At 60.3% G+C, this 20,021-nt stretch overlaps 1 protein-coding gene across 1 annotated transcript in view; it reads right to left on the minus strand.

Annotated features, from left to right (window-relative positions):
- LAMA5 (laminin subunit alpha 5) overlaps positions 1-20,021 on the minus strand; it is a 62,102-nt gene that overhangs the window by 13,811 nt on the left and 28,270 nt on the right. Inside the window, 42 exon segments of the mRNA XM_017881143.1 lie at positions 292-441; positions 542-722; positions 933-1,033; positions 1,723-1,937; positions 2,049-2,129; positions 2,353-2,398; positions 2,401-2,476; positions 2,713-2,825; positions 3,285-3,816; positions 5,253-5,293; positions 5,296-5,335; positions 5,446-5,547; positions 5,790-5,978; positions 6,101-6,237; positions 6,432-6,515; positions 6,518-6,579; positions 6,815-6,891; positions 6,893-6,907; positions 6,909-6,942; positions 7,540-7,629; positions 8,400-8,483; positions 8,898-8,931; positions 9,122-9,248; positions 9,377-9,578; positions 9,654-9,751; positions 10,985-11,093; positions 11,170-11,330; positions 11,698-11,851; positions 11,971-12,077; positions 12,172-12,314; positions 12,537-12,675; positions 12,820-12,976; positions 13,156-13,255; positions 13,654-13,759; positions 13,850-13,902; positions 14,393-14,498; positions 14,792-14,844; positions 15,920-16,057; positions 16,133-16,267; positions 16,345-16,479; positions 16,561-16,698; positions 16,796-16,936. Of these exon segments, the coding sequence (XP_017736632.1) occupies positions 292-441; positions 542-722; positions 933-1,033; positions 1,723-1,937; positions 2,049-2,129; positions 2,353-2,398; positions 2,401-2,476; positions 2,713-2,825; positions 3,285-3,816; positions 5,253-5,293; positions 5,296-5,335; positions 5,446-5,547; positions 5,790-5,978; positions 6,101-6,237; positions 6,432-6,515; positions 6,518-6,579; positions 6,815-6,891; positions 6,893-6,907; positions 6,909-6,942; positions 7,540-7,629; positions 8,400-8,483; positions 8,898-8,931; positions 9,122-9,248; positions 9,377-9,578; positions 9,654-9,751; positions 10,985-11,093; positions 11,170-11,330; positions 11,698-11,851; positions 11,971-12,077; positions 12,172-12,314; positions 12,537-12,675; positions 12,820-12,976; positions 13,156-13,255; positions 13,654-13,759; positions 13,850-13,902; positions 14,393-14,498; positions 14,792-14,844; positions 15,920-16,057; positions 16,133-16,267; positions 16,345-16,479; positions 16,561-16,698; positions 16,796-16,936 (4,986 nt within the window).

The following is a 20,021-nucleotide window of genomic DNA, read 5'->3' on the forward strand; positions in this document are numbered from 1 at the left end:
AGGGTGAGGCGGGGCCCGTGGAGGGGTGGGGTCAGTGGGGGAGGCAGGGCCAGCAGATGGGGCGGGGCCAGGGCATACAGGAAGGCTAAGAACAGTAGAGGGGAGCAGCCAGCATTGGAGCCACAGCGCTCCTCAGCATGGATGGAGTTGGACAGGCATGGGTCTCTTGGGAAATGGAAGGCAGCTGGGACCACTCTGGGAGGTTGAAGTTAACACAGGGGTTACCAGGCAGTGTAGGACTTGGATTCCCACTCCACCCAGGTGTGGGGAAGTGGGGTGTTGAGGACGCACCTTCACAGTGGACGCTGTGGTCCCCAGGCCCACCTGGAACAGGCACCTGATGCTGCTGGCTGCAGGTGTCACAGCGCTCCCCACTGAGCCCTGGGGGGCAGGTGCAGCGGCCCGTGTGAGGGTCACAGCGGCCCCCAGGGCACTGGCAGCCTGTGGTGGGGGGCTTGGGTGAGCATGGCCAGCCTGGGACCTTAGGGCGTCCCCCATTCAGAAGTCCCCATCCACCCTCTTGTGACCTGCCAGCACTCACGCCTGCAGCCCTGCTCAGGGAACCCCCAGTAGCCAGGGGCACACTCGCGGCATTGGGGTCCCATGGTCCCTGGTCGGCAGTGGCACTGTCCGCTCTGGGGGTGGCACTCGGAGCCCTCGGCGGCCGGTCCACAAGCACACGGGCGGCAGCCCCCGCAGCCGTCGAAGCCAAAATGTCCTTCCTGTGGCACAGGCTGTAGTCACTACCCTGCCCAGCCCTCAAGACTGTCCCAGACCAACCAGGAGGCCAGGGGTCCTGCCCATCTGGCCCTGCCCCCTGAGGCTCCGCCCATCAAACACCACCCCTCAGTCCCACCTATCAGCCTCTCCCCAGGCCCCAACTCCAGTCCCTAGGCCCCACCCACCCAGCTCTGCTTACCGCACAGCCTTACCCGACAGCGGTCACAGCGCCGCCCAGTCACACCCGCCTTGCACAGGCATTGCCCGCTGTGGGGGTTGCAGGCCTCTGTCCCACATGGGGCACAGTCGCACCCTGCAGAAGGGGTCCATGACTGCAGCCCTGGGCCCTCTCACCTCCTAGGTAGCCCCTAGGCACCCCACTAAGCCCTCACTTCACTGCCTCCTGCTCTGCCAGCTCCAGGCCGCCGGACCACCCAGCTGCCCACTCCTGTCCCAGCCTGGCCCCACTCCCCAGCTGCCTCCGCTGGGCCCGAGGGACCTGCAGACTCCCCACCACGGCCTGCCGTGCTCTGATGGCCGGTGTCCGCTGCCAGTGGCAGGGCATTGCTGGTGGTGTCTGTGAAGGGGGCCTGATTGTGGGGGGAGAGGGGATGTGATCGTGAAGTGGGGGGGGCCTGATCACGGGTTAGGGGGAGGGTCTGATGGTGAAGCAGGGGGCCTGATCGTAGCGGGGTAAAGTCTGACCATGGGTCGGGGAGGGGGGATGTGATCCTGGTATGGGGAGGGTCTGACTGTGGTAGGGAGAAAGGGTGTGATGGTCGGGGGAAGGCCTGATGATGAAGGGGCCTGATCGTTGGGGCGGGAGGGCCTGATCATAGCGGGGGAGAAAGGGTTGACCATGAACATAGAAGGCTGATTCCATCTTGTCCTGGCTGGGCCCCAGCATCAGGCACACAGCCTACTTCTGGGGTACGCCCAGTAGGCCTCCCTCTTCCCTGCGCAACCCTCCCCAGGGTGCATCCCTCCCAGCCCGATGCCTACGGGTGCAGTTGCCGGGCAGCAGGGCGTTGCCATAGAAGCCAGGGGCACAGATCTCGCAGCGTGGCCCGGTGGTGTGACGCAGGCAGCCACGGCAGGCGCCCGTCAGGGGGTCGCAGTCGCTGAAGAGCAGGTTGGGGTCACCATTGCCGCTGCAGTCACAAGGCTGGCAGGAGCTGCCCAGCACCAGCGGGTTCCCGAAGAAGCCAGGCGCGCACCTGGGAGCAGGGCAGGGAGGGGCCGTCGGTGGTCAGTGGCCCGTGGCCCCCACCCTCGTGTATCCTGGGTCAGCACTCAGGCCCTGCCCTGCTGCCCTGGCCCCAGCTCACCGCTCACAGGAGGCGCCTGCATAACCAGGTTTGCAGAGGCACTGGGTGCGGCCACCTCGCAGGACACAGCCCTCGGCGAAGCTGCAAAGACCAGCAGCGTCAGTCACTAGGCCCCTGGCAGTGCCCGGGCCCGGGCGAACACACTGTGCTCAGGCTGGAACACACGCCAGGCGTCTGGGGTCCAGACCTCACGGACACCCCCAGCTGTCCAGGCCTCTGCAGAAGGCAGTGGGAACCCATCCCACTGCTGGGTGAAGGGAGCGTGGCGCCGTCAGGGCCTCATTCCTGGAGGAGGCTGGCTTACTTGTTGGAAGGCACTGAGAGGGGACAGGGGCAGCTGACACAGGGGCGCTGGGGTCCTCCCTGCTGCTCACAAAGCCAGCCTGGCAGCGCTCACATTGGGCTCCTTCGGTGTTGTGCTGGCAGTCCTGGGGCAGAGTGGACAGTCAGTGCTATGGTAGACACCCACATCCTACTGCTGAGTCTGTGCAGCTCCTACCACCCCTGCCTCAGACTCTGTGCCCAAGGCCAGATGGTCCTCCACTGGGCAACACCCTTCCCCGGACCTCAGTTGACCTGGAAGTGCAGCCCCTAGTCTTCCTTGGCACGCCTGACTGTGCCTTCAGTGAATGAGCCCCCCACCGGCCCTGCCAGCCCCACTCACCACGCAGATGCCAGAGCCAGGGAGGCAGCGGTCTGAGTGTCCGTGGCACTGACAAGGGACACATCGGCCCAGGAAGAGACCTTTGACGTCCCGATAGAAGCCGGGGCACATTCCTGAGGGCATAAGGGGCAGGTGGCATCAGCGATTGAGAGGATGAGGGGCCCTACCCTGCAGGCTCACAGGTCAGACCCTCAGGGATCCTGCAGGCACAAGGCACTGGGAACCCATGGAGTGTGGTCACCGGTGGGTCAGACGCTGGTCAGGAACTCCTGGCCTCAGCTGGCTGGAGGTAGGCCAGCACCTGGCAGCTGTTTGAGGACACAGCTCTCAAAGTCACACAGATGTCCTGTCTCAGGAATGACCAAGCCTTGAGGCTGGTGACCACTCCCTTCACGTGGACCAGGGCCTGCTTTTCCACTCCTTCTAGGAGGTGTCCAACCAAAACCTCCTCATACAGAAGGAGCAAAGTTACAGCAGACAGACAGATTAGCAGCTGGACGGACGCACAGTGGGCAAGGGACAGAATGACAGGCAGACGCCAGGATGACAGGCAGTGAATGACAGGCAGATGCCAGGATGGTCAGTGGGGATGTCCAGGTGACCCAGTGGGTGGGGAATGGAGCAGGTGGGGAAGGAGGATGGAGGGTGTGTGCATGGAGGGGCAGGCGGATGAGCAGCAGGCAGACGAGGGGCAGGCAGATGGGCAGCAGGGGACGGGCAGGCCCATGAGTCGGCCAGCAGCCTGCAAAGGGAAGGGGTAGGAAGAGAGGTGAGTAGGGTGACAGGAAGTAGAGGCAGCAAGGAAGGGAACACAGGGAAGACGCTGGAGGGAAGGGTGAGCCGCCTCACAGTCTGGTGTTGTCCTGACCTCACCTGGCATGAGTCCCCCCGGTAGCTGGCAGGGCACAGGCACAGCTCCACATTGCTGGCCAGGGTCCCCTGGCCTGCTGGGCTGGCCACCTCCAGTGCCACCCTGCGCAGGGAGACAGCCGAGGAGATCTGCGAGAAGAGGGCACGGATCTGCAGCTGCTCCAGGCTGGCAAGCACCATCATGAGCTCCTCACGGGACACAGTGTTGCGAGTCTCCGTGTGCCGGAAGTTCCCCTGTGGGTCCAGGATGGCACCTCAGTGGGGCCACACTCAATGGGACAGAACAGGAAGCCTAGAACAGACCCCAACCCTATAGGGGATGGAGGGGCACAAAGACCACAGGGCAGGAGGAGGTACACACAGGTAGAAAATCAGTCTCCCATATGGTCAGCCAGCACCTAGATCCCTGCCTCACACCACACACCAAACCAGCTCCTGATGCCTTAAGAATTGAAATACGGCCGGGCTCAGTGGCTCAAGCCTGTAATCCCAGCACTTTGGGAGGCCGAGACGGGCGGATCACGAGGTCAGGAGATCGAGACCATCCTGGCTAACACGGTGAAACCCCGTCTCTACTAAAAAATACAAAACCTAGCCGGACGAGGTGGCGGGTGCCTGTAGTCCCAGCTACTCGGGAGGCTGAGGCAGGAGAATGGCGTGAACTCAGGAGGCGGAGCTTGCAGTGAGCTGAGATCTGGCCACTGCACTCCAGCCCGGGCGACAGAGCGAGACTCTGCTTCAAAAAAAAAAAAAAAAAAAAAGAATTGAAATACACAAAGAAAACAGTCAAGCTTCTAGAAAATACAGGTGGGTCCTTTCTGATCAAGTAGTGATAGATACTTTCTCAAACAAGATGCAGAAACGCTTGCTGCCAAGGGATAAAGGCTAAATTCAAGTACATTAACTGTAAGACTGTTCATCAAAAGACAGCTCAGGCTGGGCATGGTGGCTCACGCCTGTAATCCCAGCACTTTGGGAGGCTGAGGTGGGAGGATCACCTGAAGTCAGGAGTTCAAGATCAGCCTAGCCAACAAGGCAAATCCCCAACTCTACTAAAAATACAAAATTATCCGGGTGTGGCAGCGGGTGCCTATAGTCCCAGCTACTTGGGAAGCTGAGGCAGAAGAATCACTTGAACCTGGGAGGTGGAGGCTGCAGTGAGCTGAGATCCAGCCACTGCACTCCAGCTTGGGCGACAGAGCCAGACTCCATCTCAAAAAAAAAAAAAAAAAAGAGCAAAGAAAAACCAGATGAGCTGTGAAATGGGAGAAGATGGTTGTTACTCTGAAGTCTGACAGAGGGTAAGCACCAAGAATAACAAAGAACTCCTCTAAAAGGATGGAAAAGATCCGCAAGTCAAAGAGAAATGGGCAAAAGATGCTAACGAGCAATGCACGGAGGAGGAAGCCAACAGCTACTGAGCAGCTGCTCACACCTCAGGGATCAGGGACTTGCAAAGCAGGTGGGAAGACAGCGTGACACCCCAGGGTGACCCCAGCGTGGGAGACATCTGACAACGGGTGTGCGCACTCCCCAGCCCCGGCCCGCTTCTGCTCCTGGGCTGTTTTCCACCACAGAGAACAGGCACAGCAGTACTGGGACCCCTTCCGGCCTTCTCGGGTGTGCTGAGGTCTGGGAGGGACCCAGGTACCCAAGCCAGCTCCCCTCACCTCCACCAGCTGCAGCTGCCCACGGTGAGTGTGGCCGGGCAGGGGTGTGCCGGCTCCAGGAATGTCATGCTCATCTGGTTGCCCTAGGGAGGCACATGGGTAGGTGAGGGTCGGCCCGGGCCTGGACCGCGGAGCCGCTGGGCCACGCCCATCACACCCACCCAACCACGTGGCTGAGCTGCAGCTCCCTCACCTGCAGCACCACATCCGGCCTGCTCTCCGTGGGGACAAAGACATCTCCCCGCTGGGTCTCCGAGTGCAGTTCATAACGGAGGGTCCCACCGTAGGATGACACCTGGAGGCGGGACAGACAGAGGTGACCTGGCCAGACCCTGGCCACAGGCTCAGAGCCCGTCAGCAGTGGTCTGGGCACCCCAAGCACAGGGCCCCGAGCTGGGCCCAGATACTCGTCCTACCTGGGACAGGGCCTGGGCACCCTCGCGGACCCTCATGGAGCTCCCCTCCCTGGACAGAGCTCCACTCCTGGCTCCCAACCTTCTCAGGCGTCCTGGCCATCCTCCAAGTGCCTCCCCAGACCTGATGCCCTGCTTACCCGGTCCCCAGGTAGGAGGGTGGGGCCTGCCAGTACAGCTCGGGGAAGGCCTCAGGTACAGCCTCGGGCACGTGCCTCAGGTCTGCACGGAGCATCTCCGTCCCTGGCCGCCGCTCGTGGGGCACCACCTGCCGGTCAGTGCTCAGCAGCACCCAGCCCTCCATGTCCACGAACTGTGGGCACATACATGTGGGTGCACACGGGTGGACGCCCACACATCACAGGGCCCCATCTTGTGTCCAGTCCCACATACGCCCTCCCCGAGAAGGCGCTGCCCTCAGTCCTACAGGCGCACCTCCTGGCGGGTGTAGGACGAGCTCCGGCAGCGCTCCGTGGCCCCAAAACAGAAGCAGCGGGTGCAACCTTTGGGGTTGGCAGCATCCAGGGAGAAGGTCCCAAGGCTGCACTGGTCACATCGGGGCCCTGCACATTCTCCTAGGGATGAGAGGACAGTGAAGGTGGTTGGCAGGTGCCAGGTGCCTGACCCCAGGTTCCTGGTAACCACTTGCCCGTGGGGATGACTCTCCCAAAAGCTTGTAGGAAGCCACAGCCGCCCAGAAAGGCCCATAAGGACACTGTTTCAGCCGAGGCCGGAGGGAGAGGTCAGATCCGGGCCCGGCCCTCACTCACCTTACAGTAGCACTGCCCTGTGAAGGGGTCACACACACCAGGCGCAGTGCCTGCCTCATGACAGTCACAGGGGCGGCAGTGGGGTAGCCATGGAAGCCCGGAGAGCAGGTATCACAGCGGCGCCCGGTCACGTTGGGTCTGCACCTGCAGCAGGGACAGGAGCTGAGCCCCTCCACCCCAGGTCACTCACACCAAAGTGAGACCTTGTAGGCACCCCCCACCCAGGCAGTATCCTCCCAGAAGTGGAGGAGAGGGCACTGCTGCACCCAGAGAGCATGAATGGGAGCAGGGTGGGTGCCAGGACCTGCTGGCACAAGGAAATGCTGTCTTTAAGGCTGCCAGGGGCCTTGGCCGTGGTGATCCCGCTCTGGGCTCTCACTTGCCTGGCCGCTGTCCTGTGTAACAGGTAGGGGTCCCCCTGGTGAGCTCCTGGACCACCGGGCCTGAGCAGTTACACTTCCTCACAGCCGACCCAGGGGGTGGCAGCCAAAGGTCTGGGGCTGGCACAAGCAGGCAGTCGGGCGGGACGGTGCGTGGTGGGCAGATCACTGGCCCGTGAGCTCGTCACAGAGGCGGGCGCCGCAGTCACAGGCTGTGGGCGGGCACAGGGTTTGCTGACCCCTCTTCCCAGTCCCAACCTCTCAGAGGCTCTGAATGCCGCCCTAGGGGATGTGGCGTGTGCAGGGCCAGGGGGACAAGAACAGGGACCCCTGCCCTGGGAGCTGAGCCTCGACAGCTCCTGACGTGGGGGCAGCTGCTCAGAATCAATGTCGTCAGGGACTGTGGCCACTCTAGTCCCTGAAAACCTTCTGCACAGCCCACAGCTGGAGTCTGGGCCCCAGGCGCTGCAGACGGGGCACAAATGCCTGCCCTGCCAGGCTCTAGAACATTATCCTGACCTCTGTGCCTTGCTTCTGGTCGACGTCCCCCTTGGGCTCTAGCACCAATCCTTGCACTTGGGCACCCAAGGACTGGGGTACTCACGCCTACAGTTGGGGAAGCCCCAGTATCCAGGTGCGCAGCGGGAGCAGTCACGGCCAATGACGTGGGCACGGCAGGGACCACTGGCCCCGAAGCTCACACGTGGGGCCCTGTAGCACCTACTTCGTGGCAGCCACATGGCCGGCTCCGTTGTTGATAGAAGAGGGAGAGGAGGCAGCGGCGTTTCGGCAGAACAGGGATGAGCTGCTGGGGCTACGTGGAGGGGCAAGCCGGTGAGGCCGGCCTGCCGCCCACACCACACCCTGGACCCCCCTGACCTGCCCAAGCCGGCCACCTGATGTGGTAGCCCCTGGCTCGCAGTGGCTGATGAAGTCATGGATTTGTCCAGGGGCTCCTTCCCGGAGTTAGCCAAAGCTGTAGACATTTCAGGGACAACGAGGACATAACCTAGGGGGTAGGCCCTGGTCACTCATCCCGTGGGCCAGAGCTGCAAGCGGGAGGCCCCCCAGAGGCTGGCTAGACAGGGTCCTGCAGGCACTCAAAGTCTGGCCAGCAGCACAACGCAGCCTGGCCCCTGGCTGCTCAGGGGAGGCCCACTCCAAGCCAAACAGCAGCTTTGGGGTGTGAGGAGCAGCAGCATTGATGAGACCTCCTGGTGTTCCCAACATCTCTGCTGGTCACGCCTTTCTCCCTCCCTCTCCTTCTCTGGAGGCCCCACCTCCTCCAGGAAGGCACCTGACCAGCAGGTTGCAGGGTGGGCAAGGGTCCGCAGGGCCGCGCTCTGGAGCTTCACAAAGGTGGATTGGGAGGCCCCAAAAGGCAGGAGCTGCTTTGCTGGGGCCCCGAAGGCTGGGCCCGCTCAGGCAGGCCGCAAGGGAACGGACCAGCCAGTGTACCAGAGTGGTATACGGTAGCAAGAACAGCTGGTCCCTGAAGCAGGACACCAGCTGGGACCCACCCAGCCAGAACGCAGCGCCCCTCGGGGCCAGCACGCACAGTCAGCAGTGAGCCGCTGTGGTCACGTCCAGCAGGGCCTGGCCCTCAGCAGCACCACCAGGTAGCGGCAGCCGTAGCCATGTGACAGAAGGCTGGGCGTTGGCATGGGCCTGGGTGGGGAGAAAGACAGGGTCAGGCCCCCATCTCCCAGTGCGCCCAAAGAGCACCCAGAGGGTTGAAGATGGCAGGCGTCAGGGGCAGCCAAGGAGTGGCCCGCTAGCCAAACAGGCCACAGGCATGGGACGTGCCCAAGAGGTCTGCAAGGCCGCCCGGCCCATGTCGGGGTTGGGCCCATCTGACGCTACAGATGTCATGGCAGGACACCTCCCTAGTGGCCGGTCAAACTCCCATGTGCGGGACCCCAGGCTGGCCAAGCCAGGAACGCCAGACCCAGACACAGCAGGGCCGCATGTGGCTGCAGCGGGCATCCCTGGGGCAAGTCTCAATTTAGCCAGGCCGTGGGCCAGTGGAGCCAGAAAAAAAAAAAAAAAAGAAAAAAAAAAAACGGGGCTCCCAAGCGGCACGAGACAGGAGGCCCAAAGACGCGCAGGGGCTTTTCTGGGAATGTGGGGATGGGTGGGGGCTGGCCAGGGCCTGTAAGCGGCAGCTAGTTTTTGAGAACTGAGCAGGGCAGGATAGGGTCATGTTGCCTGTCACTCAAAGCAGGCAGCACAGGTCACGCTGTGGCGCAGGCGTTCCAGCCTCATGGTGTGTGGTAGCCCCTCCAGCCCACACCCCAGACACTCACCCTGCCACACGCGGCCGGCGTTGATGAGGACTTCCACGGGGAAGGTGGGGTGGGCTGGCTGGTAGCCATGCAGCAAGAAGGCATAGCGGCCCAGCGTGGGCACATGGGTGGTGAAGACCACGGTGGCCTGCAGGGATGGGCCCCAGTGAGCAGGCTGAGCTGTGAGCCCCCGCTGCCCCCTGGATCACCTGCCCTGGGTTGGGGCCCAGAGTCCTGCCCTGACACCCCCGTCCCTCTAGAGACCGTGGCCCTCACCTGGGGATCATGCAGCAAAGTGGGCTCCACATCAGGGTCCACGGCGGTGGGGGGCCGAGGTTGGGGTCCAGTTGGGGACGTGGCTGGCATGAGGTCCTGTGCGTGGGTCAGCGGGAGGCCGGGCGGCAGAGGGAGCACCTGGCAGTCCCTGAGGATGATGGGCTGGGGCGGCTTTGGGAAGCGCGAGGGCAGACAGGCGGCACTGGTGAGAGCAATGGGTGAGTCAGAGCCAGCCCTGCCACTGGGCCCTTGGCCGCGCCCCTCCCAGCCCCACTACCTGCTGGGACCAAAGGTTCCGTGGCTGCTGATGCAGCGGACCCGGGGCTCCACGAACTCCGGGCTGAACTCCTCCATGGGAACCAGAGTGACCCCGTGCTGCAGGCAGAGGAATGAAATGCTGCAATGCCCGTGGGGCGGGGAGGATGGGGGCTGCAGGCGGTACAACGCAGGGGCCAGTCACACAACTCAGACCCAGGAAACTGCAAACCCAGGCGACCGACCGAGCCCTGCCCTTTGCAGGAAGCCCTTGCCCCTGTTCCGGCTGCGTAAACCCCAGCCCTGAACCAGCGTGTGGGCCAGTTCCTGGGCCCACAGGCCTATGCGGCTCCTCCCATAGCCCTCTTCCTCCCCTTCGTCCTCCCATCCACCACTGTTCCCCCACCCTTATCTCAAGTGCTGCTTGGTGCCACCAGGCCAGGACAGGCCTAGCTCTCCCAGGACCCAGTCCAGGCCGGTGCTCAGCAGGCACAAGCCACGAATGGGTGCTCCCTCCCCGTGCGGCCACTCGAGATTGGTGTCTCGGAACACAGCAACTTATCCGCAGACACAACAGACACAACAGTGGGAAACGCGGCTGCACAGGTGGCATTTATAGAGAGTTCCAGGCCAGGTGCGGTGGCTCCTGACTGTAATCCCAGCATTCTGGGAAGCCCAAGTGAGCGGATCACCTGAGGTCGGGAGTTCGAGACCAGCCTGGCCAATATGGTGAAACCCCATCTCTCCTAAAAACACAAAAATTAGCCGGGTGTGGTGGTGAGCGCCTATAGTCCCAGGTATTTGGGAGACTGAGGCACGAGAATCACTCCAACCCAGGAGGCGGAGGTTGCAGTGAGCCAAGATCTTGCCATTGCACTCCAGCCTGGGCGACACAGCAAGACTCCATTTCAAAAAACAAAAAACAAAAAAGTTCCAAAACAGGCAACCAACCAACACTGTCTGTGCTAGGAGGTGGCTGCCCTGGGATCCGGGGGCATCTAGAGTGGGGCCACGTTGTTTCTGGGCCTGGGAGCTGTGACTGCAGGTTCTTTCCTGAGCACATGGAACAGCTCGGGGGGACATCAAGAGGGACCAAATCCACAAAGCGCTTGCAGGAGGGTTTCCAGAAGAAACATGCTGGGCACGAGTGGCGCTTGCAAGAGGGTTTCCAGAAGAAACATGCTGGGCACGAGTGGCGCTTGCAGGAGGGTTTCCAGAAGAAACATGCTGGGCACGAGTGGCTGCGGCCGCCATGAGGACCTGGGACCCCAACTGTCCTCTCCCCTCTCATGCATGTTTCAAATCTTCTGAAAGAAGCTGACCCCTCGGGGCGGGGGTCTGAGAGGTCCTTACCAGGTAGAAGCGTGCCTGTTCAGCTGTGAGCCTCACGCTGGCCTCCGAGTCCAGGTGGAAGACGGCCAGGCGGTCCTGGGTATCCCGGGCAGCGCCCCGGCACAGGGTGCTGTGGGGGAAGGGTGGTCAGCAGGTGGGGCAGCCCCGGACATGCCCTTACTCCAGCCCCACCGGCTCCCACTCACCTGTACAGGCAGGGGTGCAGGGAGAGCAGCCCCTGCTGGGGGGCCCGCTGTGGGGTGTGCACGGCCACGCCCACCTCCTGGCGGGCGTCCTCATTGGCATACTCCACCACCAGGGCGTAGTGGCCCGGCTGTGGCACTGCCACCTGAAGCTGGACATCCACCTGCAGGGAGGGCAGGGTGACGGGAGGCCCACGACCCTTCGCCCTTCCCACCTCCCTCCCCGCCTACTCCAGCACCTCCCTGACCTCAGGGCCTGCCCCTCAGCTGAGTCCCGCCCTGGTGATGGGACAGCTCCAGGCAAGTGGTGGGGGCTGGGCTGTATGTGGAGGCCACAGCCGACCCCATGTACAGACAGGCACCGAGGCCACACACGCAGGAGGCAGGAGGAAGGGGCGCTCTGCCTGGGTGCTGGGCTCCATTGCCTGAGGCAGTGCCCTGCTCCTATAACCTGCCACCACCACAGGACCCCCAGCCCCCGGGCCAAGGTCCTACAACACCCATTGCTCCGTGGGGTCCCAGGACACTCACATCACTGCCTGTGCAGGTGACCAGTGGTGGGTGCGATGGGCTGAGCTGCTCTGTGGGGCAGGGCCGGGGCAGGCTGTTGTCCTGGCGACACAGGGCCTCCAACCCAGCGGCCGAAGGGAAGCCATCCAGGGGGAGGTGTGTGTAGAGGAGGCAGCTGGGGGGACACAGGCTGTGGTCAGCCCCAGGTCCCCAGAGAGCCTGAGTGGGGGAAGCCAGGCACAGTGGGGGTCCAGGCAGCCCCAACCCCGGTCCCACCGTACGCATGGCCCTCACTTGTCGCCAGACTGCTGGGTAGAGGGGCGGTACGTGCAGGCCTCAGTCACTCGCAGCTGCAGGAGTGCCGCCTCGTAGTACGCACTAGGCAGCAGAACCACGTAGTCCTGCAGGGTAGAGGTGGCGCTAAGAGTGGTGGGCCCCAATCCCTGCCCCTGCCCCTGCCCCTGCCCCCAGCCCTCACTCCGGCCCCTGCCTCACCAGGAGCACCCCTTCAGCCTCCACAAGCAGGGCCCAGGTGCCAGGGTTCAGCACGAAGGGCTCTCCGAAGCCCCTCTGGGGCACAGTGACGAAGGCAGGTTCTGTGCTGGGCGGGAAGACCACGGGCTGGCTCTGCGCTGTGCCTGGGGAGGTAGGGGTGAGACTCCTGAGCCCAGCCCTTGGGGCCACCCCAGGCTACACCCCTACAGGGTGGGGGATAGGCTGGTCCTACCACCCACATGAGCCAGAGGAAGGTGGCGGGGCTTGGGAGTGGGCTGGGCTGGTGAGGGAGGGGCTGGGTAGGGCTGGGTAGGGCAGGGTGGGGAAGGGCGGGGCAGGGGCTGCGGCCCAGGGACCCCACTCACAGTTGGCGCAGGCGGCCGACCTGCCCTCCTCTCTCACAGAGACCCGCCCGCTCACACTCATGGCCCCCCGGTTGACGTATCGGAAGACAAGCCAGAAAAGGTCGGGGGAAGTCAGGTTCAGCCTGGCCACGATCCTGGGCTGGGTAGGCATGGAGTGTCAGGTCACTCTCCCTGACCACCACCAGCCTGAGGTCCGGGCCTTAAGGGGCCTGCCCACCCTCCCTGCCAGCCATTCCTGGCTCCACATCTATGCTGAGCCTGGGAGGGGGAGCACAGCGCCCACCTGGACAGGTGCCATTTGCGCATAGCCCCTCCAGCTGAAGTTCTCGAACTCGAGGGGGTTGAAGCCAAAGCGCACGGCGTGACCCTCAGGTGTGGCGGCCTCCTCCAGCTCCAGGCGCAGGTGGTGCAGGTCCGGGAGGTAGTGGTCCCTCGCAGGCCTGGCCACAGCAGGGGCTGGTCAGGTGCAGCCTGGCTATCCCACCTCGCCCTGCACAGTGGTCCCGAATCTCCAGGAAGGGCAAGGCCTCACGTGGGCCCATGGTGAAGGACATGGAGGGGCCTGGAGGACAAGCTGCCTGCCCCGCTCCCCGCCATCCAGTGGGGAAGGGGTACCCACCGGCTGCAGGTGGGGCCCTGGGTGTTGGGGCGGCACCGGCAGGCGCCTGTCCTCGGTTCACAGCTCTGGCCCAAGGCACCACCAGCGTCACACCGGCAGCCTGCGGGGAGAAGGTGGGAGGTGAGACGCTGCCCAGCCCCCACCCAGCCTCAGGGGCCCCTCACAGCCAGACTGAGAAGCCTGCCTGGGGCTCTACGGATGATGGAGGGTCCAGAGGGCGAGGGCGAGGGCGAGGGCAAGGGCAAGGGCAAGGGCAGGGGTGCTGGGATTTGTTAGCGTTGTCTGCCCGGGTGCAGGACAGGAGAGAGAAAGCCACGCATCTGGGTGGGAGCTGCGCCCCCTCTCCCGCACCCTGGCACAGGCTGGCACCAAGGGGTAGCCGTTCATCACTCGGGTCTCATGCTGCCCAGGCTGCACTTGCCCCTCCGGGCCTCGGGTTCCCCAGCATAAACTGAGGGAGGCAGGGCCGTGGTCCGGGACGAGCGAGTAGGCACTCACTGCGGCAGCCGAAATAGTCAGCCTGATCCAGTCCAAAGAAGCCATCCCTGCAGGCTGCACAGGCCTGGCCACACACGTGGGGCTTGCAGAAGCACTGGCCGGTGCCCTGGGGGCCAAAGGAGGTGGTGAAGTGGGGCACGGGAGGGTCCTGATCCGCGTGCCCCCAAATCCCCCACACCTTGGTCCTCAGACTCACTGGCTGGCACTCAGCAACTCCACCCAGCGTGCCCCTGGGGTCACAGCTGCAGCCTGGGGAGAGCAGAGCGGGACTCAGATGCTTGGTGGGGTAGGAGAGCCTTGCTCCAGCCCCCGAGAAACCCCCATGCACTAACACCCCTCCAGAGAACACTCACAGGCTCCAGCCCCCCAAAGAAACCCCATACCCCAACACTCCCTCCAGGGCACACTCATGGGTGCAATCCCCTGAGGAACCCCCATACCCCAATACTCCCTTTTAGGGCACACTCACAGGCTCTAGCCCAAGGAACCCCCGAACCCCAATACTCCCTCAGGGCACACTTGCACCCCCCGAGGAACCCCACACACATTCCCTTCAGGGCACACTCACGGGTACAATCCCCCGAGGAACCCCATACCCCACCACTGCCTCTAGAGCATACTCAGGGACTCTAGCCTCCCCAGGAACCCCTGCACCCCAACACTCCCTCCAGGATACACTCACGGGTACAGTCCCCCAAGGAACTCCTATACCCCAATACTCCCTCCAGGGCACACTCACGGGTGCAGCCCTCGGGGTTGCTGGGGCTTAGTCCCCAGAATCCAGGTTTGCAGCGGTCACAGCTCGGCCCCTCCACGTTAGCTCGGCACACACAGGGAGCCTGTGCCTGGGAGAGGACAAGACTGCAGATCAGAGTGGCTCCCTGCTCTCCCACCCACAAACTTCAGCCATAGAGCCCGGAGAAGGGGTAGTGAGGGCTGAGGGCCCTCATCTGCCCCTGCCCCACTCACAGGAGTCACCTGCAGTGGGGGCAGAGGACCAGCCTAAGAAGCAGACAGGCCCTGGGGTTGCCATGGCAACTGAGCAGCAGGCAGGAAGCCCTGGTCTCACCGGGCTTGGGACTTTTAGCTTGACCTGTGTCCCCACCCACCTCCCACACATGAGCAGATCTGGGCTCACCTCAGGAAGGGCAGGATCCACCAGAGCCAGACCAGCAGGGTGGCAAGAGCCAGCTGTGAAGAGAAGACCATACCTTGGCCATTCCCTGGTGACCGACCGTGAAGGCCAAGGGCGTCCCAGGCCCAGCCAGAACCCACAGTCCCACAGGAGCTGAGGACCAGCACAGGTGCCCCTCATCCACATGGACAGCCTGAAAACACACACCTCCCTGCTGCCTCTGCAGCAACAGACGTGCCACCCCACCACACAGCACCTGCTCATGGACACGCACACAAACATGGATACCCGTGGACATTCCACATGCAGTGTTTATGACACACATCTGAACAAGCACACAAACGCAGCTGAAAACGTGCCTACTACACGTGCACCAACACATGCACACACCTGTGAAAGGACATGAACATGCGCACCCACACTTATGAGAAACGTGACACGCGCACCCACTTATGCGACACGCAACACGCACACCCACTTACGCGACACACAAACCCACTTAGGTAACACGTGACACGCGCACCCACACTTACGTGACATGCAACACGCACACCCACTTATGTGACACACAAGCCCACTTAGGCAACACGTGACATGCACACCCACACTTATGCAACACATGCACCCACACTTATGCGACATGCAACATGTGCACCCACACTTACATGACACACACCCACTTATGTGACACACACCCACACATGACACACAACACGTACACCCACTTAAGCGACACACACTTCCAGACTTACGCGCCTCACGACACACACACCCACTTATGCGACACACAACACATGCACCCACTTACGCGACACACCCACTTATGAGACACGTGACACGCACACCCTTACGTGACACATGACACACGTACTCACACTTACAAAACAACACACGCACCCACACTCACAAGACACGAGAGGAGATGCACAGCACGCAGACACGGGCAGTACACGGACACTCCCGCACAGCATCTGAACAAGGTACGAACACAGAGCATGGGGACGTAGTCGCAGTACACACAGCACATAGATGCATGTGAACAGCATCACAGGACGGCAGGCAGCATGTGAACAGCACATAGACCCACAAACAGGCCCGGCACCTGGTGCACACAGCCACCTGCCCACTCACCTTCGCAGTAAGGGAAGTTGTAGGCACCTGGCACACATGTGTCACACCGCAGCCCCGTCACGCGGGGCCGGCAGCTGCATTGCCCACTCCGGGGGTCGCAGGCTGCATGCAGGGAGCCTTCAGCAGAGCAGTGGCAGGCTGCGGACAAGGATAGTTGTGGGTATGCAGTGGAGACTGCACCCGCCTCCCCCTGCTTCCTCCCTAGGCACTCACGGACACAGCTGGGGAAGCCATGGAAGCTGGGGCTACATTCCTGGCAGGCGGTGCCTGTGTAGCCGGGGCGGCAGCGGCACAAACCTCCTGCCCCACAGAGCTGGTCCAGGGCTCCCCGGGGATCGCAGGTGCACGCTGCGGGGGAACAATGAGGTCAGGCCCTGGCGCCATGTGGGTGGCAGAGCCCCTTCCTGCCCTGGCCCTCTGCTCACGTTGGCAGTTGGGGAAACCGTGGTAGCCAGGGTGGCACTGGTCACAATGAGGTCCAGCAAACCCAGGCTGGCATGGGCAGCGGCCGGCCTCGTCGCAGCCCTCGGGCAGGGTTCCTGCAGGGCTGCAGCCGCACACTGCAGAGTGGAGTGGGTGTCATGATAGGCCAGGCCCACGGGCCTCCCCTACCCGTGCCCACATGGAGAGGTGCCACTCACACTGGCAGAGAGGGAAGTGGAAGTAGCCAGGGGCACAGCGATCACATGTGGCCCCCTCGAAGCCCTCTCGGCACCTGCACTGGCCTGTGTCAGGGTCACAGCGGTCATCGGCCACTCCAGGGCTGGAACACTGGCAGGCTGCAGGGAAGGGCGGCCCACATGCTTGGTCAGAGTCACCAGGCCCCTGGTGTCGCCTCGAGAGCAGATGGAGGTTGAGCGGGGACAGGGGACTCACGCTGGCAGCCGGGGCCATAGAACCCTGGCACGCAGAGCTCACAATGGGTGCCTCGGAAGTTGGGTTTGCACACGCAGCGTCCCACTCTCGGGTCCTTCCGGCAGGCGTTGCCCTGGGTCCCTGCCGCGCTGCAGTCACAATCTGGAGGGTGGGGACAGGCAACGGAGTCTCAGATGTCCTGCAGACCCCAGTACGCCCCTCCTGGCAAACCTTCCCTCTCCACAAACTCATTTTCTTATACTTTTACACGACATTAACTAGAAAATAAAAGAATAAAAATCCCAACAAGGGAGAGGCGTGTTTGGGAAAACAGTGGCATCAACAAAGTCAGGCCAACTGTCAAAATGCTTAATTAGTTATTTGTTATGTAGATTCCAAGTTAGCTGCAAACATTAACACAAAGAGAAAATACAAACAAATCAAAACAAGCTGCAAAGCAAATTATAGTTTCTTTAGAAACAATGTCGGGCATTGAGAAGAAGGTAGAAAGAATGTATCAAATGTCTTCGGCATGAAAGGAGAGTTGTGAACATGCTTCAGTTTTTGTACTGATACAAAAATAAAGGTTCAATACTTGTCAGAAGTGTAAGAGTAACCATTGGTCAGAGCAGAACACAGAAAGAGAGCTTGCAAACTCTCCCCAGAGAGGAAACAGTAGCAAAAACAAACACACACACCAAAATCAAAGCACATTTTCTTGCTGTAACTTGTGACAGTCAGGAAAAGAAACATTTCAGCAGAAAAGGAGAAACGAGAAAAGGGGAGGAGCAAGCCCGAACTGACAGCAGCAAGGAGGATGGTGGGGCTGGGCTGTCTCCTTCAGGAGATAAAACCCGAAGACGTCAGCGTGACCAAGAGCCAAGTCCAGTCATAGCCTCTTGAAAGAGAGCACCTTAAACCAGCGCCTCAGGTGGCAAACCGAGAGCTATGTGCAGGGAGCTGGGGCGGACGCAGACACGGAGGTGAGTGAGGATGGAAGGCACGGTGGTAACGAGAGGGAGGGAAGCTCGGGCACGCCACCCAATGGGGCAGCAGAAACGAACCTCTAGGAGCAGGTGACGTGTCCATGTCCTGGGGGTGAGGGAAGCTAAAACTATAAAACAGCAAGGAGAATTTGGCAAAACCGAGTCAGAGAGAGACAAAGACTGGATGGAGATACACAGTTAGAACAGGACCGCTCAGAGGGACAGAAATTAAGCATGGGTACTGTGGGTTTGAAGAGCATAATGAACAAGCCTGCTTTGTTTGTTTGTTTGTTTTTTGAGATGGAGTTTTGCTCTTGTTGCCCAGGCTAGAGTGTAATGGTGCCATCTTGGCTCACCTCAAACTCTACCTCCCGGGTTCAAGCCATTCTCCTGCCTCAGCCTCCTGAGTTGCTGGAATTATAGGCATGCGCCACCATGCATGGCTAATTTTGTATTTTTAATAGAGACGGGGTTTCTCCATGTTGGTCAGGCTTGTCTCTAACTCCTGACCTCAGGTGATCTTCCCACCTCAGCCTCCCAAAGTGCTGGGATTACAGGCGTGAGCCACTGCGCCTGGCCACAAGCCTGCTTTAACATGCCAAATCGGTACTCCATAGAGAGCACACGTTCCTGTCCAGTGTTCCTGGAACAATCGAAAAGTGGTCACGCTCTAGATTAGAAACAAAGAAAATCTCAAATTCCAAAGACAAAAGGCAGAAACTGCCAGGTGCAGTGGCTCACGCCTGTAATCCCAGCACTTTGGGAGGCTGTGGTGGGTGTGGATCACCTGAGGTCAGGAGTTCGAGACCAGGCTGGCCAACACAGTAAAACCCCATCTCTACTAAAAATACAAAATCTACCCAGGCGTGGTGGCGGGCGCCTGTAATCAATCCCAGCTACTCAGGAGGCTGAGGCAGGAGAATCGCTTGAACCTAGGAGGCAGAGGTTGCAGTGAGCCAAGATCGCGCAACTGGACGCCAGCCTAGGCGACAGAGTGAGACTCTGTGTCAAAATAAATGAATAAATAATAAAATTTTAAAAAGTCATCACATTCTGGATTAGAAACAAAGAAAATCTCAAATTCCAAAGACACAAGGCAGAAACTGTCAGTGTGCCAAGTCTAACCCTGAGGCAGCAAAAGCAGAACTGAACGCCACGCAAAGGTCAGGAGGGAGACCTCAGCACCTTCAACAGTGACAGGGCGAAAGAAAATAAAACCCCAAATGACAGACTATTAAAAAAAAAAAAAACAGCAATGAGGACACCCCACATCTCAAACTACAAGAAACCTAGCCAAAGCTATACTCTGAGGAAAATTTGTAGCTCTAAACTTAAGTTTCCCAGCCTCAGGACTATGGACATTCTGGGCTGGATAACTCTTTGTTCTGTGTGCAGGAGTGGTCCTGGGTTGTAGGGTGCTCGCAGCATCCCTAGCCTCTACCCACTGGATCAGTTACATCCATCAATCATCACAACCAAAAATGTCTCCAGACATCATCAAATGCTTCCTGTGGATCAAAGTCACCACTGGCGGAGAACCACCGCTTTAAGTCTTTTTGTTGGGAATGAAGACAGACTAAAAATAACAACTCAAGAAGCTATAAAAAAAAAAAGTAATAAATCAAAGAAAGTGGATTAAAGAGACTGAATATTAAAAAGGAAAATCTCTCCTCCCAACTAAAGAAAGAAAAACTTCAGCAGGTCTTAGCAAGAGAACTGCAGCTGTACTTCGAACAGACCAATGAACTCAACGAACCTCTGTTAGGTCTGTTTGATCAAAAAAAAAAAAAAAAAGAGAGAGAAAAGAAAACAAAGAAAATAAAAATAAAAATAGACGAGAACAGAAATGAACAGAAATTTTAACTTTACAACAGGCCACTGTGCATAACTTTATGTCGATACATTTAAAAATCAAAACAAAATACACAATTTGCTAATACAAATAATCAAACCTGACTTAAGATGAGGTAGAAAAATGGCTGGGCATGGTGGCTCACACTTGTATCACCAGTACTTTGGGAGGCCGAGGCAGGTGGATCACTTGTGGTCAGAGTTCAAGACCAGCCTGGCCAACATGGTGAAATCCCATCTCTACTAAAAATACAAAAAATTGGCCAGGCGTGGTGGCAGGCACCTGTAATCCCAGCTACTCGGGGGGCTGAGGTGGGAGAATCACTTGAACCCAGGAGGCAGAGGTTGCGGTGAGCCAAGATTGCGCAACTGCACTCCAGCCTGGTGACAGAGTGAGACTCTGTCTCAAA

The sequence above is a fragment of the Rhinopithecus bieti genome, unplaced genomic scaffold (assembly GCF_001698545.2).
Source record: "Rhinopithecus bieti isolate Rb0 unplaced genomic scaffold, ASM169854v2 scaffold_12573, whole genome shotgun sequence".
Lineage (NCBI taxonomy): Eukaryota > Metazoa > Chordata > Mammalia > Primates > Cercopithecidae > Rhinopithecus > Rhinopithecus bieti.